Source organism: Polyodon spathula, chromosome 2 (assembly GCF_017654505.1).
Source record: "Polyodon spathula isolate WHYD16114869_AA chromosome 2, ASM1765450v1, whole genome shotgun sequence".
Taxonomy (NCBI): Eukaryota; Metazoa; Chordata; class Actinopteri; order Acipenseriformes; family Polyodontidae; genus Polyodon; species Polyodon spathula.
Window position 1 is genome coordinate 36,891,261 of NC_054535.1, and position 16,038 is coordinate 36,907,298.

The following is a 16,038-nucleotide window of genomic DNA, read 5'->3' on the forward strand; positions in this document are numbered from 1 at the left end:
TCAGGCTTGCACATATTTGAAATATAAGTCAGATGTAGACTAGTCTCATATAGTGTATCATGATTGTATTATTATTATGTAATATACAATTGAAGAGAATCATTAGTTGGCTAGAATATCTGAAGTTTAGATTTAAAGAATTTTCTGTATTCTGTGGGTTGAGCTGTTGCATTAGAATCCAAATGATATTAGATGTTAGATCAACTTTTTTATGGACAAAACATGTGTTTTGTTCTTACAGTATGATGAGGGATTAGCCTGCTTGGATTTCCTACAACTCTAAGCAGTGCTTTACCATCCTTCTATTTATACAATTCTCTTCAATTTATAAACTGTAAACTGTTCTTTTTATACTTTGGCAAAATGTTTCTTTTTGCACTTTACTGTTATCAGCAGGTGATCATATCACCACATATGGTAGAATAAGGATTTTAGATAACAGATCAGTTACTTTATTAAAATAGTTTGTTGCACCCTTCATCTTCATAATTTATCAAATGGTGATTACTTTTCAGTGTCTAATGCACACTAAACATACTTTAAAGAATGCAAAAAAAAAATGATATATTGTAAAGTTCAAGATAAAGTTAATCAAATGTGCTTCTTATTGATTTTTTTTCATGTTGGGTTGCATATGGTTGGACAAAAAATGAGAAACACCCGCCATGACACTGGCAATAACATGGGCAGTGATGATCTGACATATGAAAAGTTTTTATTTGTGTAAGGTATATGACCATTAATCAGTGATTATTGTCTCTACTATACTGAGTCATCAGCTCTGAGACTGTTCACTGTGACACATCCCTGCTGAGCATCCATATAACCAGCAACAGGGTTATAGTGGTGACAAGAGTACATGTGCCCTACATACTTCCTTTCTTATGTCACACTTTAGAATGTTGCATATATTCTACAGAGATCCAATTGTACAGTTGTAACAACATTTGCTAATAACCTTGTGTAATGCAAGTCATAGAGGTGGCCTGTCTGTCTGACCGTCAGTAGTATTTCACCGTAACATTTGTACAAAGGTGGAGAAGCACAATTATGATGAGAATCTGGTGGTATATGGATGTATCTCATGTACATAAAGTAGATCATTGATACTGATAGCTCTATTTTCTATATGTATAGCTTTAGCAGGGGTTAACATGGTTATTTGTACCTGTCTGTTGCAGGTGTTTGCATTTTTTTTTTGTCTAACTCCTGGAAATAAGTATGCAATGAAGCCATTATTCTAACTTTCATATGTTACTCATGGTGTTTCTGTGAAGCACTTAAAAAATCTCCAAGGAAAACAATTCTGCTGCCTGTTTTCATATTTTGTAATGACTATTTTAAAAGTTTTGTTTTTTAGTTATTTATTTAGTAGAAAATAATAATCATTCCTAACTGGAATACACGTACCTTATATTGGCATAATAAGAATAACATTAGGCCCAAGTAATATATTTTCACCTAAAATTACTAAATCAAGGCAGATTTAACTCAGTCTCGGCTCTTTTGAATTATTTACAACGTTTGTAGTTTTAATAGAAAGTTTATACATGTGTATTGGCTTTAATATAGCATGGGTGTACCCATAGTTTATATGTAGTATACAGTAGTGTATACAGTAGTATATACATTTTTTACAATGTTACTGTCGTCTTGTCTCTGTCAGTGCTCCCATATTTAGTTTCATGTTATTTTTTTTTTCCTTTCTGACACGTTAATCTCAATCAGTGGGAATTTGATGATTCTACTGAACATGTGAGTACTTTTAGACGGATGCAAGAGTGTAACACTTGTTTATGTTAAGTGTCTATCTCTGCATGATCTAACCAAGTCTTGATCATTTATGTATTTATCTATTCATGCTCATGTTTGTTGTTTTGTAATGAGTTTTGGTTTTGTGAATTTGCATGGTATTCGAGATCACTGTGTACCAGGGGCTCTGTGGCTTTTGTTTGACATTTCGATTCTGCTGATGACAATGGCTGTAACTAACATTTTGAGAATAGGTTTGAAGCATGACCGATCAGATACATTTTATGGCAAATAGGATTTTTTTTTTTTTCAGCAGATTTTAGCAGACCCAGATTATTTGAACCTGCTGGTGATAAAGTGTAGTTTATAAAACCTGTACATTACTTATTGTTGTTGCATCCTGCCCCCCATGAATTGTTGCACTTTCCTTTTAAACTTACTTGGAATGTTTTAATGAAACTCGTTTTACTTTCCGCCAACTGTCCTGGATGGCTACATCAGTGCTCTGTCAGTCTAAATGTCACACTACCTGTATCCAACTATGATTTCAGTGAAAAATAGCTGCCGTAGAAAACAGTAGATTGTTTCAACCTAATTTTGTGTGTGATTGATTACCACTTGTTAGAGCTACATTAATATAAGATGCGGAGGTCTATTTTAATGACTTATCAGTGGCCGATCTACATCCTGCTTCCCTTTAGCTCTGTATTAATCATGCTGGAAATATTGTTGTCCACCTTCTTAATATTATTGGAAAAATAAATAAATAAATAAATAAATAAATAAGTAAAACACTAGGAAGAAGAAAAATAAGAGGAATTATGAAAAGGACCTAATTTTCTAAGGAAAAAAAAAAACCTTACACTAAATGTTTAAATGCTATAAGTGTCCGTTTGCTGCATTTGCTACATTTTTAAGTTACAATACATTTTAAAAAATGAAGTAATTCAGCTCAAACTCAATGGCATGTATGTTTTCTTTTGTCTTCAGGAGATGGTAATTTCTGGTCTTCAGCCTGAAATGACGTACTCTGTCACTGTGACAGCTTACACAACTAAAGGAGATGGAGCTCGCAGCAAGCCCAAGCTGGTGTCAACAACTGGTGCAGGTAGAGCATTTTCTTCTTTTTTTTTTTTTTTTTTAAACCGTGAAACACAGTTTAACAGAAGGAAGTGCAGCTGATGCGTTTATTATAAGAGTCAGTTTCTAGTGAAAGATTAACATTAACATTTAATTAAAAAATAAAATGTATTTTCTATGTGAAAATGTGTTATGTTTCAGAACCCAAGACAAAACTATACATAAATATACAGCTGTTTTCACAGACACAATAAGTATTTATCTCAAACTTCTTGTTTTAATGTTAGGTAGTCCAAAATGTGTGTTAAACACTGCAATAAATAATTTTATTATCTTGTGTTTATATATGTTTCAGTTCCAGGAAGGCCCAGACTCCTAGTTAGTCCCACCCAGATGGGGACAGCTCTAATTCAGTGGCACCCACCAGTTGAGACCTTTGGGCCTGTGCAAGGTTACCGTCTCAAATATGGCCGCAAGGACACCGACCTTCTAACCATACTAGAATTTTCCGAAAAGGAAGACCACTTCACCGCCACGGACATCCACAAAGGGGCCTCCTATGTCTTCTGTCTTTCCGCCAGGAACAAAGTTGGCTTTGGTGAAGAGATAGTGAAGGAGATCTCAATTCCTGAAGATGTGCCGAGTGGCTTCCCGCAAAACATTGTTGCCGACAGTCCAACTTCGACCACTTTCCAGCTTAGCTGGCAGCCTCCGGTGTTGTCTGAGCAAAACGGTGTCATTGTCAAATATACTGTGTTATACAAAGATATTAACAGCCCCAACAACCCGTCCGAACTCATTGTCATGCCTCCGGAAACCACAGTGAAAATTAGTGGTTTAAAAGCAGACGCAACGTATGATATAAAAATACGCGCATATACCAGCAAAGGGGCTGGCCCTTATAGCCCAAGTGTCCAGTTCAGGACACAGCCACTGGATCAAGGTAGGATCTCTCCCCAACTGCCCCCTCTCAGAAAGAGAACGAGAGGGGAATCAGATTATATATTCTGAATCTTTACAAAATTTTCATAGGTAATCTTTTCCTATGCATACACGCAACAATAAGTTACAGGTATAGTACTAAAGCTACCAATTTATCCCACTGTCTGGTCATATCAGTAATTCTGTGCAAGGGGTGCAGCTTCCAAAGGTAAGGCAGACACATAGTTAGAAGGTACCGTAACAGAGTTTAAAGGCTGATGTTAATGGTTGATTACCAGGTAAGAAACCTGATTTCCATTCTTCCATTACACTCTGAAAGAATTAAAAGCGGACTGTAGCTGAAATTGTAACCCTGTTGTCTAAATCATCTGCACTGCCTTTTCTTTTAGCAGTGTTTGCAAAAAATTTTCATGTGAAAGCCGCAATGAAGACATCAGTGCTGCTAACCTGGGAGATTCCAGAAAGCTATAACCCTGCCCAGCCTTTCACAGTAAGTGGCTTCGCCCTCAGGTCTTAAACAGTGAGCTGTATAATATAATTCATTCAAACAGTGATAAATCTTAACTGCAAATTGGGTATAAAAGTATTTCCATTAGGTAACTTTTTGGTGATTTAAAACACCCCATTTTCAGTTCCTTTTTAAGACAGCACAGCAATGTGCAGCACACCGTACACATACTACCTGGAAAACATGTTTGAGGGAAATATTTCAACATATTTTATCTAAATGAAGAAAATCCATCCATCATAAGCGAGTTCCATGCAGGAATAGGATTGCAAAACATCTGTCATCAAACCATGTACAGTCAACAGAACAGCTACTGTAGAAAGCCACTGCTAATTTTCAGAAGATGTGTGAATAAGGCTCAGTATGCATAAGTTATGTAAATAGATATAAAAAAGAGGTATCAGTGCGTGACAGGATAACGCTGTGGCCCCAAGATGTTACCGGCAGGAATTAGAGACTCAGAGACAGAAGCTTCAGTGAAGCGCTGCTGCACACATTTATTACACAAAACATGGTAACAAATAAATTGGCAAGAGGGACAAAATAACAGGTTTAAACAAATCAGCCCTGTACCCAAACAGTGCTGACAGTCTGGGCATTCACATTCACTGAACAGTTACGCACAAAACACAGTTTCACATACCTCAGTCCCTACTTCCAGACAAAGGAATCCTCCCTTTTATACATGTGGACATTCTCCAAATGCCTAATTGGAGAATGGCCACACCTGTCATTGTTGGTAGGGACATAATTAACCCCACCTTTGCCAACCTTACATTCCCACATACACTATTTACACAAGCAGGGTTTTTTTTTTTTTTTTTTTTTCTCTGCCACACAGTGTTTCTTATTTGTATGGTAGTGTTCTTTCAGAAAAAAAGATAACAACTGTGAGTGAAATGCGTTGAGCATCAAGCTAACTATTTTATGAAAGTATTTTAATTAGTTTTTATTTTAGTTTGGGTTTTGTGTACTTATTTTACTTGGTTCAGAAACTTCTTCTAAACGTTGTGGTCCACTGGTTAAAGAAAAGGGCTTGTAACCAGGAGGTCACTTAACCTCCTTGTGCTCCGTCTTTCGGGTGAGATGTTGTTGTAAGTGACTTTGCAGCTGATGCATAGTTCACACACCCTAGTCTCTGTAAGTCGTTTTGAATAAAGAGTCTGTTAAATAAACAAATAATAATAATAATAATAATAATAATAATAATAATAATAATAATAATAATAATAATAATAATAATAATAATAATAAAAAAAGCTTTCCAGTCATGCCTTAGGTTATAAAGCAACAGACTATTTTTTTCACCCCAGGGATTTTTAAGGACTTGAACTTATATATCTATCTAACATCTATCCAACATTAAACTTTTGCCTTCAAATTTTGTGTTGCAAGTGGTAATGCTGTGCCAAATGTTCAAAGGGCAATGCTTTTAAAACTTTTAAGACTAGCTCCAAATAGATTTGTTTACAACCTTTTTTCTTTACAATTGATTTTGCTCGTGCTTCATATCTTCACAAGGCTGTTTATTACAGCGGGCAAAAGGAAATCTTGAGGAGACAGGGGACTGTTATTCCTTTTCATTGGATTAAAATAGACAGTTATAGAAAAACTGTAATTACATCAAATAAATCACTTTAAAATATTAATAACCATGGGTTATATTACAGGCTCTCTGGTCTATGTGGGGGCTATTTTCTCAATTCAAGTAAATAGTGTCTGTGGTTCAAAGGTGGCAAAGTTGATCTAAAAGCTCCTTACTGAAATACTGGATAAATTAATTTTTTGAAAACACGATTACAAAATATGTTATTGAATAATTATAAGAACCCCTAATTAAAAATAACAAAATATTCACTTCAGAGTTAAGAGTTTATCAAGTCTAGGCATTCCATAGTATCACCCTTAATCAATGTTGACCTTTTATAGATTCTCTATGACAATGGACAAAGTGTTGAGGTGGATGGGAATGTCACGCAAAAACTGATCATCAACCTTCAGCCGGGTACCCAGTACTCCTTCTTACTGACGAATCGAGGGAACAGTGCCGGGGGACTCCAGCACCGTGTTACAGCCATGACTGCACCGGACGTACTGCGCACTAAACCCTACTTCATAGGGAAAACCAACACGGATGGGATGTTAACTGTTGAACTTCCTGCTGTGCAAACAACAGAGAAAGTAAAGTGAGTATTGATCCCAACATTCCACGTTACCATCTTGATAAAAAGGAAAGTAATTAGAACGGAGGTGGGGCAGAGTATGTTATTATAAATTTTGTTGAACTGGCACTAAGCAACTCTACAGGTGAGTGCATGGATTCACAACTCAAGTTTTTTTTTGTTTTTGTTTGTTTTTTATCTGTCTGCTACACCACATAACTGTCCTTCTTATCATAACAAATTAATTAGTGCTGAACTTCCCAGCAATCTTAATAGAAGAAAGAAGCACACCTGAAGCCACTACATCCTACTAAATGAAAATCCTTTTAATTTCAGATCACATCTAAGCATCTTATTAGCTCACCAGGCCCAGGTGACGTATGACAATCAGTTAACTGACCGTGCTTAGAGAAGAAGTATAACATCATTTTATAGACAAAGAACACAGTAAAATGTCTCTGTTATATATAGCATTTTAGTTGTTCTTTATTGCTTTTTATCACAGATACAAAAATAAATGGAATGCTAATACAAGACTGTCCAGACTCCCTGCAGTGCTCAGAACAGTGGAACACATTGTTATGTGGATTGTGCATCATTCATACCCAGGAAGTCTCTGAGGAGGACTATTGTTTAGTCTGATCTCAGACTGCCTGTGCTGTTGTGATTGTATTCTCAAAAGCTGCCATTTTCTTTACAGGGCATACTATATAGTGGTGGTGCCTTTGAAGAAACAACGTGGAAAGTTTATCAAGCCCTGGGTCAGTCCAGATGAGATGAATCTGGAGGAGGTATGTGTGTAACCACCACCTAATTTCATGCTTCATAACCAAATGTAAATTGATCTATAATCAACACATGCCTGTATGGGCACGAGGGGCCAATTAAAAAGGAAAGACTTTAATAACATATATATGTATCGCTCACTCTAACACGTGCCAAGTTGGTTTACATTTTACTTAAGCGCCAGCTAGAATCAACGGTATCTTATGATTTACCACTGATATCCCTCAGACAGTTTTTCAAGAACACAAATGAAGTTTGATTTCAGACATAACAAACAATAAATATACTCCTTGCAAGTCCAAAAAAAAAAAAAGGGGGGGGGGGGGGGGGGGGGGGGGGTAGCATAATAAAATACCTTTTTATACCACTTACAAACAAAAAACATATTTGAAATGGTTCACTCTATATTTTCTTTGGTATAGATGTATCCATCCATCACTTTCAACACCCAATTATATGATATACAGTATACTTTTATCTTAATTAAAATTATGCACACATTTTGACAAGCTTTGTCAATGGTTTTGTAAGTTATAAGATAAAATCCATTTACAGAAACTTCTTGTCAAAACATGTTTAGTAGTTTTAATACATATATATATATATATAGATATATATATATATATATAATAGACCGGTAATATATTATAAAAAGTCTGAATCCTACGATAGAGAATTCTTTCTGGATTACAAAACGCAACGGTATGCAGTTTAAGAACAGAAATCCTCAATCAGAAGAATACATGTGATTCACCTTAAGGCTATTATGTTTTCAGCTTGCATTTGTTATGTTTTTCTATCATTTATTTACATTTCCAGGGAGACTATCTGAAGTAGTCTAGGCTCACACTAATTCCAACAATATTTTAGGACAAGAGTCATATTTTATGTCTATTTATGTTAATTTCCCAGAACATATTCTTAAGCACAGAATATCCATATTGACAGTGTATTCATCTTGTTTAAATATTACAATGACATGTATTATTATGAGAACAGATAAGTTGAAGAGAACTGAAATTACTTTTTTTTTTTTTTTTTTTTTTTTTTTTTTCCATTTTGTGCAGTTTCTGTGATTATAATCTTTGGCTGAATCACTTTTTATGTTTAAATGGGCATCAATTTGGCCAGCATTGGGAGCTGTCATAGATTAGTCATTTCTTTTATTGTTTTAAACAAATAAAAAGAGGAATACACAGCAATGGTGATCTACAAGCCTGGGTCGTTGTCACAGTATGAGTGATTATCAGGCATTACTCTTCATATTCCATTTACTTAAGTAAATATCTGCACTCTGACCTGCAAGAGTTTCTGAAAATGTAGTGGGTATAGCAAATACCCATTAAGCAATAGAGCAGTCGCTACTGCTGTAGAGAGAAGCTGTTGTGTTTATAAACTTTGCCATTATCATAACTGATGTAGGTCAGGAATTGTTTTCTGTGAAGTCGTAACCCAGGACTTTGGAGAGATAGTGTCTCATGCAGTTGGTATGGACACAGATTTACCCCTGGTACATTTTTAACGATGGGGCCGGTGAGCTACCAAGGAATGTGTGAATTAGATATCAATCTGGAGGGCTAGAACAATCATTTCCACACAGGTCTATTCATTATTTAGTTTATTAATTTATCTACATCCTGTATCAATACAATTTGAATATATCTGTTCAGCTACAGTACATACCCATGTATTACATAGAGATTGTTATGCTAGAGGGGAATTGATTTTTTAAAAATCTGTTTTACCAGGAAAGCCCTTGAGATGAAAAGACACAATTTCCTGACTCTCCTGCAGGGCAGTTTACTAAATTAAAATAGGAAAACACTTAATAAAAAACGTGAAACTGATATGGCAGGCAGAATTTTAAAACAAAAAGCATTTTAGTCAATTGTAGCCTGTAGATTCCATTGCTGTAGGATTGTATAGAAAATAACCAGGGGTACTAGATTTAACTTTACTATCTGTGTGTTTTACTCAGTAATCTGTAATATGTGTGACCCCTTGTGTAATTTTCTCCTTAGCTACTCAAAGAGATTAACAGAACAAGCAGAAGCCTCCGGTTCAGGAGGCAAGCAGAGCCCAAATCCTACATTGCTGCTTATTTCAAAGAGCTCCCCACTGAGTTCACTCTTGGAGACCAGAAGATCTATGGCGACTTTGAAAACAAGCCACTCCAAAATGGTCAAGAATATATCTTTTTTGTTTTGGCTGTTCTGGAGATCTCCGATAATGTAAGTTTTATCACTTGTAGCTTGTGTATGTTTTCTAACAGTAGTTTAATCTCAAACAAGAGTGAATTTAGAATTAGACCTGCCACTGAGTAAGTTATTCTAATGTCTTTGATAGTATTAGAAACTGCTTGTTAGATTAAAAGACCAAGCCTAGTAAGAGAACCCTGCAGTCAAATCTGCCACTTATTTTAGTCCATTTAAAAACAATTAACTCTGGAACCAAATCCAATATAGAGTGCTGTCAAGAAACAAAGTAATTTCTATAAGAACAGTTTGAAATACATGCCTAATCAGAGGTATACTTAGATAACCCACACTGTTTTAATTGGAAAAGAGTGCTGAGAATCTTATCGGAGATATTTATGTGTCAGAGGATAATAGATTAATGATTTGGTAAATTTTGAGGGGTATTCCAGAGCTGTGGATTTATCATTTGCATCAATTCTTTGCTCAGTACTCATTATAGTAGATTGAATGCCTGCAGGAAACACATTCCCTGTTTATTAAATAAATCCTATAAAAGTTATATTGAGAGATCAAAATAATTGCCACTTTCTCAAGCCTTGAAGACAATACTCTTTAAATGCTCCTTTTCGACATTTTTAAATGGTTACTGTACATACAATTGTATGCATTGCTTCAAAGTGGAGCCCCATGGTGTGCTGCTGGTGAAATATGTTCTTTTTTTGGCTGAGGAATTATATAAGGGTTCTGTAATGTCCACAGAATCAGAATTTACAGCTAGAAACTGTATTTTGACTCATATGGGAGTTGGTTACCAAAGTTTAATCATATAATATAACCATAAAGAAAAAGAAAGATTTCCTATAATGTTAACCTCAGTGGATGCTGAGATGCATGTCTTCTTCATTTTCCACAACACATTAACCCAACTCCCCTTTTGCAGTTCAGCAGCATATAGACATGCTAACACAAGGCACATCTAGTCAGCGTGTCACATCAATTTTGGCATCCTTGATTTTTATATCCTCTGTCGCTATAACATCTGACGATGTTTCCCTTGTGCATCTCAGGCCAACCTTAGAGGTTTGTGAATGCTGGCTTTTTGTGCTGCCTATGACATCAGCACATCTAGCATCTACAACAGATTATTGAAGATCATGTTTAAAGATTTTTAATGATTCCTACTCATTTCACTACTTTTTCAGGAATGTTTTGGTCTTGATACAAGTGGATTATTGTATTAGTATGTATTGCTAAGCGGTAGTTTTAACCAGTGGCTTTACAGTTGTAATTTTATGTTCGAAGGGACAGAATTAAAAAATGTTTGTGGCACTTTTTTCTCAAAAGGATTGAGTAATGTTTGAACTCTTAAAATAATGTTTATACCCTTTTAAGAGACACAGTCCTCATTGACACCAAAGAAAGCATGGTAATCAGGTTTCCTTGAATCAGAGTATCGGGTTCAAACTTGGTGCTGAGACCTGGCTACTTTTGAATCGGTCCTCAGTATAGATCCTGTGAAGCCATCACAGTGACTCATTTGAGCTCCATGAAATATTAAAAAGTGCTTCATATGAATAGAATGTGTAGTGTGCTTGTGCTTTAGATGCATGCACCATGTATTGACTATAAAAAGCAATATAAGAAAATGTACAATTAATATGACTTGATGTGTTTATGGTTATTTATGTCTTTACCCAGTTATGGTGACATCCGTGGACCTTGTGTGCACCTCTCCCATTGTGCATGAGTTTTATTTTTCTAACTTTATTTCAGACAATGTACTCTACTAGCCCATATTCAGATCCAGTAGTTTCTGCTGACATTGATCCCCAGCCGATCATAGATGAGGAGGAAGGATTGATCTGGGTGGTGGGGCCAGTGCTTGCTGTCGTGTTCATTATCTGCATTGTCATTGCCATACTCCTCTACAAGAGGTAAGGGAATAGGACAGAGCTGCTGGAGATAACCTCTTTATTCAACTTTAGCGAGCAGCTGCTGTCAAAGCTCATTTATGTCTTCTCATCAGAAGATTTTGCCACTTTGCAATATGTTGTATGACACAAGTAGGAATACATAGTCAAAAAGCTCTGGGCCTCTAATAGAGGTCTTCTTGAGGACCTTGATCTCAGAGCTATAACTCTTTAACCAGCCTTTAAGCAGAACAAAATTATGTAAAATAAAATAACAACCGCGACACATGTTCTAAAATTGAGCGCTACTGTTTTAATGGGTGAAGTTTGGAGAACTTTTTTTTAAGGTTTTTTTTGTTTAGTTTTTTTTATTAAAGAGCGATGAGTACATTTTAAAATTAATAGTAAGAAACATGTTCATTGATTTATGCGTACATGGATCTGGTAATCTGGCAATAAATATATGAGGTCTTGCAATTTGCATTACATTAGAGAGCAATGCAGCATTTTTTTTGTTATTTTCTGCACTTAGAATTGGATTTATGCCATACCTTGTTTGTGAACATATCATAATGTTGCCACTAGAACTTCCGAGACCATCACAAATTGCAACCAGATGCAGTATGCACATGTATGTATGCTTATTTAATGCATTTGGATAGATTTTTTTTTTTTTTTTAGGAATTTGATACAGTACACAAAATAATTAAAGTTTTATTATCTTCCTCTTATGTGCATATGAGGACCACAGTAAATGGTTACATAATTGTATTTCCTACATAATTTACTTTCAGCCTTAAATTCATTTTGGAATTATGGCTATGTTTTTCATGTAGACAGACAGATAGGCCTTAATAATGTATTTGTCCTTATTAAAGGCAGTTCTTACATCCACAGCTTCATGTGAAAAAAAAGTGTGTTATTTAGTTTGTTTCTTTTTTCATTCTGTGTTCTGCTATCAGCTCCACCATAAAACATTTCATGCATGAAGTCAATCAAATCAGTGAATATCCTATTCAAAGAAAAACTCCTGCTGGATTTAGTTGGTATCAAATTATACTTCCCTCAACCACCCCCTCAGGCTAGCTAATTGAGAATAGTGCTGTTTTGCAGCTAGCAAGGAGAAAAAAAAAATATGACATGTAAACTGAAATTATTTCTATAGTGATCTTGCAGGGTTGTCATTTTAGCATCACCCTGTCCACTCCATTATAGCATGATTAAAACACATTATCTGTTTTGGTGAGCTCTCACTCTCTAATTTGCTGTTAGGATACATGTCCCTGGCAATACAGCTGTGACTGAAATATACTGTTGTCATGGTTACTGTTATTTTGCTTTGGCCTTCTAATGCCTCGCCTTCTTTCTTTATGCTGCGTCTAAATGGAACAGCAAACCCGACAGGTAAGGAAAAAGATTAAGGATATGGCGCTTTATGTATTTATTTATTTTTTTAATTTTTTTTTTTAATTAATTATTGTTTTGGTACCTTTTCAAAAGGAACGTGACAGGTTGTTTCACTTTCACAGAAATTGTAGTTCAGTTAAACTTTCACTTTGGTGCTGGTTGTACTATATGTCTTTAATAATGATGTATTAGAAAAACCTAAATCGTAAGATTTGATGCTTTGAGTGTAATGTTGTGTTCCTGAGAGCAAACCGCTATTGGAACACAATGACTATTACCTCTATGTCACCACAAGTCAAGTAATTATCACTATGTTTACACAGTTTGATTCTTGGTAATCATTTACTGTGCTTCCATCAGTCACTGCACACAATTATTGTTGCCAACAGTAGTTAGTGACCTGTCTAAAATGTACTGCCCTGGGTATGTTCCCATACCTATTTAATGCAGATTTTCTTAATGTCAAGTATATTTCAACCTCACTAAAATCTCAGTGCAGGGCATGTCTTTACTTCAAACAGCAAATTATATTTCAAAATAAAATGCATGCATTCCCTTTAGACAATTAATGCAATCACTTGGTACTATGAATTTGTGAACAGCTGGCTTCGAGTTTTTAGTGCTGATATATCAACATTTAGATATATCTAAATTTTCTCAACAGTATGACATCACAATCAAATTTACTGACTGGCAGGGAACAATCAGTCTACCGGTACTGTACTTCTTTTACACATTTACATGGCCTTCACAACTTAAAATCAAAGCATTTCACATTTCTAATTTTGATCAAGATGTACATGCACAAAGCAACCTTGCCTTGACTTTTAATCTCATGATGAGAGTGCAATGAATCACTTATTTGAGCCATCTTTTCAGTATTGAGGCGGCCCCCTTTGGCTGGGAAAATACAATTTGAGATACCCCATAATTAGCTCTAAGTTCTGAATTTACAGACTTGATACAATTGTGTTGCATGTCATGTATTCCATTCATTGTCATGTGTGTGCTATACTATTTAAGAATTCCATTGACACCTAACACTGTACAGCATGACAGTGCCATGATGCAACATCCTAACGCTGTTGCAAAATACTTTTTAGTTTTTAAAAGGTCAAAGAAAACCAAATCTAATCATGCAGCATCGGGTTAAGCTAAATACAATGTTATACTAAACAAGCAGGCATGCTGACCTTCATTTTTGAGCATCTGCTTGTGGCATAAAATAGCCTACATTATTACAAGCGTTATCAACACGGTAGAACAATGATTGGGCATGTTCAGTCCATTACTGAATTGCATACATGCCTTTTGTGTGTCTACTTTCAAATGTAAGATATTTTGACAAGACAGTGACAGTTCATCTCTGCCATTTTTGGAAAGCCTGGAGTCAAGGTCTCCAGAAACTGTGGTCTCTGGCTTGTTGAGTGACAGTGCACTGCATGTTTGGCCTTGTATGCCAGCATGTACCATAATACTTGTAGTACACTGTATGTCAGCCTTAAGCAGTCACTCAGCAGATTTGTTTTGTCTTCAAGAGCATATCAGAATATTTTTAAAGCAAATTCCAGTAATGTGTGGCTGACATTTTATGTACTTTTTAATTCAAAATAATTTAATCTATAAAAAGATTGAACAGAAGTATATCATGTTAAATTAAAAATGTATGTTGTACCATATGTTTATAAGCACTTAATGTTGTAGAAGCAGTAATATTGAATAGACAGCTGTGAGTGTTTTATTTATCACAGAATTAGGTTGATAATATCTAATAATCTGTTATTTGTCAGTATTAGTTCTAGACATCTACCTTGTGTATTAAAGTGTTACTGAACTGTAAGGTTTAAAAAACAATGCATTACTTTCCCTAGCTTTCTGCTCTGTTTTACATATTCCTGCAATATCTTTTTCAACATATTTACAATTGTTCTGATCATTTTATTAACATATCCCTAGTGATAAATCTGTTTACGTGAAAAGCATTTACCATCTCTCCGAAATCCAATAAATTGCCAAACATCGATTTTCCTTCTTCCCTCTTGCTTTACCCCCAAAATACCCAAACCAGTCAGATTCTTTTTTTTAAATAAAATAATTTTGTAGCTTTAATTTTTGAATCTGGAAAATGTAAATATAATATGTTTTACTGACTTGCACAAAACAAATCCAGAGGGCGGAAGGTTCGTAACCTAGCAACGCACTGACGTTGGATACTTAACATAAAAACACATAACTATATGATCAATGTTTTTTTACGCAAACTGGTTATGAGAGACATTAAACTGGGCTCTAATTTGATGAGTCAATTCACCAATATATAACTGAATCTGGGGAAATTTCGGGACTGATGACTAATCGATGCATCAATTGTTGCATCTCTAGTTTTTATATTTTCCTGCATGAGCTGAACTTTCAAACTTACTCTGATGCACTAGTGCTCATGCAGCTCATGCGTCTTCTTCTGTAGTGGCTTGTAGTAGTTTTGTAATTTTGTTCAGTAGTGATCAATTCTCAAAGTCACAGTTCCCTCTTTAAAAGGCATAAACCTTGTGTGTTGCTCATTCAAACTGCCAGTCTGTTTCATCTCATTCCCCCTCCATCTTTGTCTGATGGTCAGGCTGCCTAGACCTGAGCTGTTCTGTCTCCCACAGGCTGCATCTGTTACTGTTAGTTCATTGCTACCCTTCCCCTCAAGCGTTCTGTACTTTCCGTTGATCCAGCATTCACAATATCTTTAGACACCAGCGCTGAGGTTGATTGCGCTCTCAATGAATTACTGCTTTTCAATATTCATATCCATTTCACCCAAAAGTGGTTAGTATAGATGTGAAAGCAGTGCCTCTTTTTTCAAATTGATTTTGTACATTTGTTGTGCAGTTTAGCTTTTTTTTCTGTTTGTAGGTGCATTTGTTTGTGATGACATCCATGGTACATATTTTTTGTTTGTTTTTTTTTTTTTTTTCATTCAGGAAAAGAGCAGAGTCTGACTCCAGAAAGAACAGCATTCCTAATAGTAAGGAGATCCCCTCCCACCACCCGACAGATCCTGTGGAACTCAGGCGCCTCAATTTCCAGACCCCAGGTAAAAGCCTCCACTTTGAGTCTGGTGTTTGTTAATTGTGAAGGTGTTGTCTTGAGTGAATATGACACAAACTCCAGTGGACTTTTAAAAATTATATTTTCTTTAAAATACATTTGTGGAAATAGCAGAAAAAAAAAACAAAAAAACAAAAAAACTTTACATTCTGAAAATAAAGCTTAAAAAAGGATACAGTATGTAAATACAGCATGTA

The 16,038-nt window shown here is 35.4% G+C and overlaps 1 protein-coding gene across 42 annotated transcripts in view; it reads left to right on the plus strand.

The window, feature by feature from the left end:
• LOC121295932 (receptor-type tyrosine-protein phosphatase delta) overlaps positions 1-16,038 on the plus strand; it is a 226,921-nt gene that overhangs the window by 153,734 nt on the left and 57,149 nt on the right. For 9 of the 42 annotated variants that reach the window (XM_041221061.1, XM_041221234.1, XM_041221063.1 and 6 more), the window contains 11 exons: positions 1,729-1,755; positions 2,743-2,860; positions 3,188-3,775; positions 4,164-4,264; positions 6,212-6,468; positions 7,145-7,235; positions 9,252-9,461; positions 11,202-11,362; positions 12,731-12,742; positions 13,410-13,460; positions 15,715-15,827. In XM_041221061.1, coding sequence (XP_041076995.1) covers positions 1,729-1,755; positions 2,743-2,860; positions 3,188-3,775; positions 4,164-4,264; positions 6,212-6,468; positions 7,145-7,235; positions 9,252-9,461; positions 11,202-11,362; positions 12,731-12,742; positions 13,410-13,460; positions 15,715-15,827 — 1,729 coding nt within the window. The remainder of the gene's footprint in view (positions 1-1,728; positions 1,756-2,742; positions 2,861-3,187; positions 3,776-4,163; positions 4,265-6,211; positions 6,469-7,144; positions 7,236-9,251; positions 9,462-11,201; positions 11,363-12,730; positions 12,743-13,409; positions 13,461-15,714; positions 15,828-16,038) is intronic. The other 33 variants (XM_041221081.1, XM_041221252.1, XM_041221361.1 and 30 more) reach the window with 15 other exon arrangements.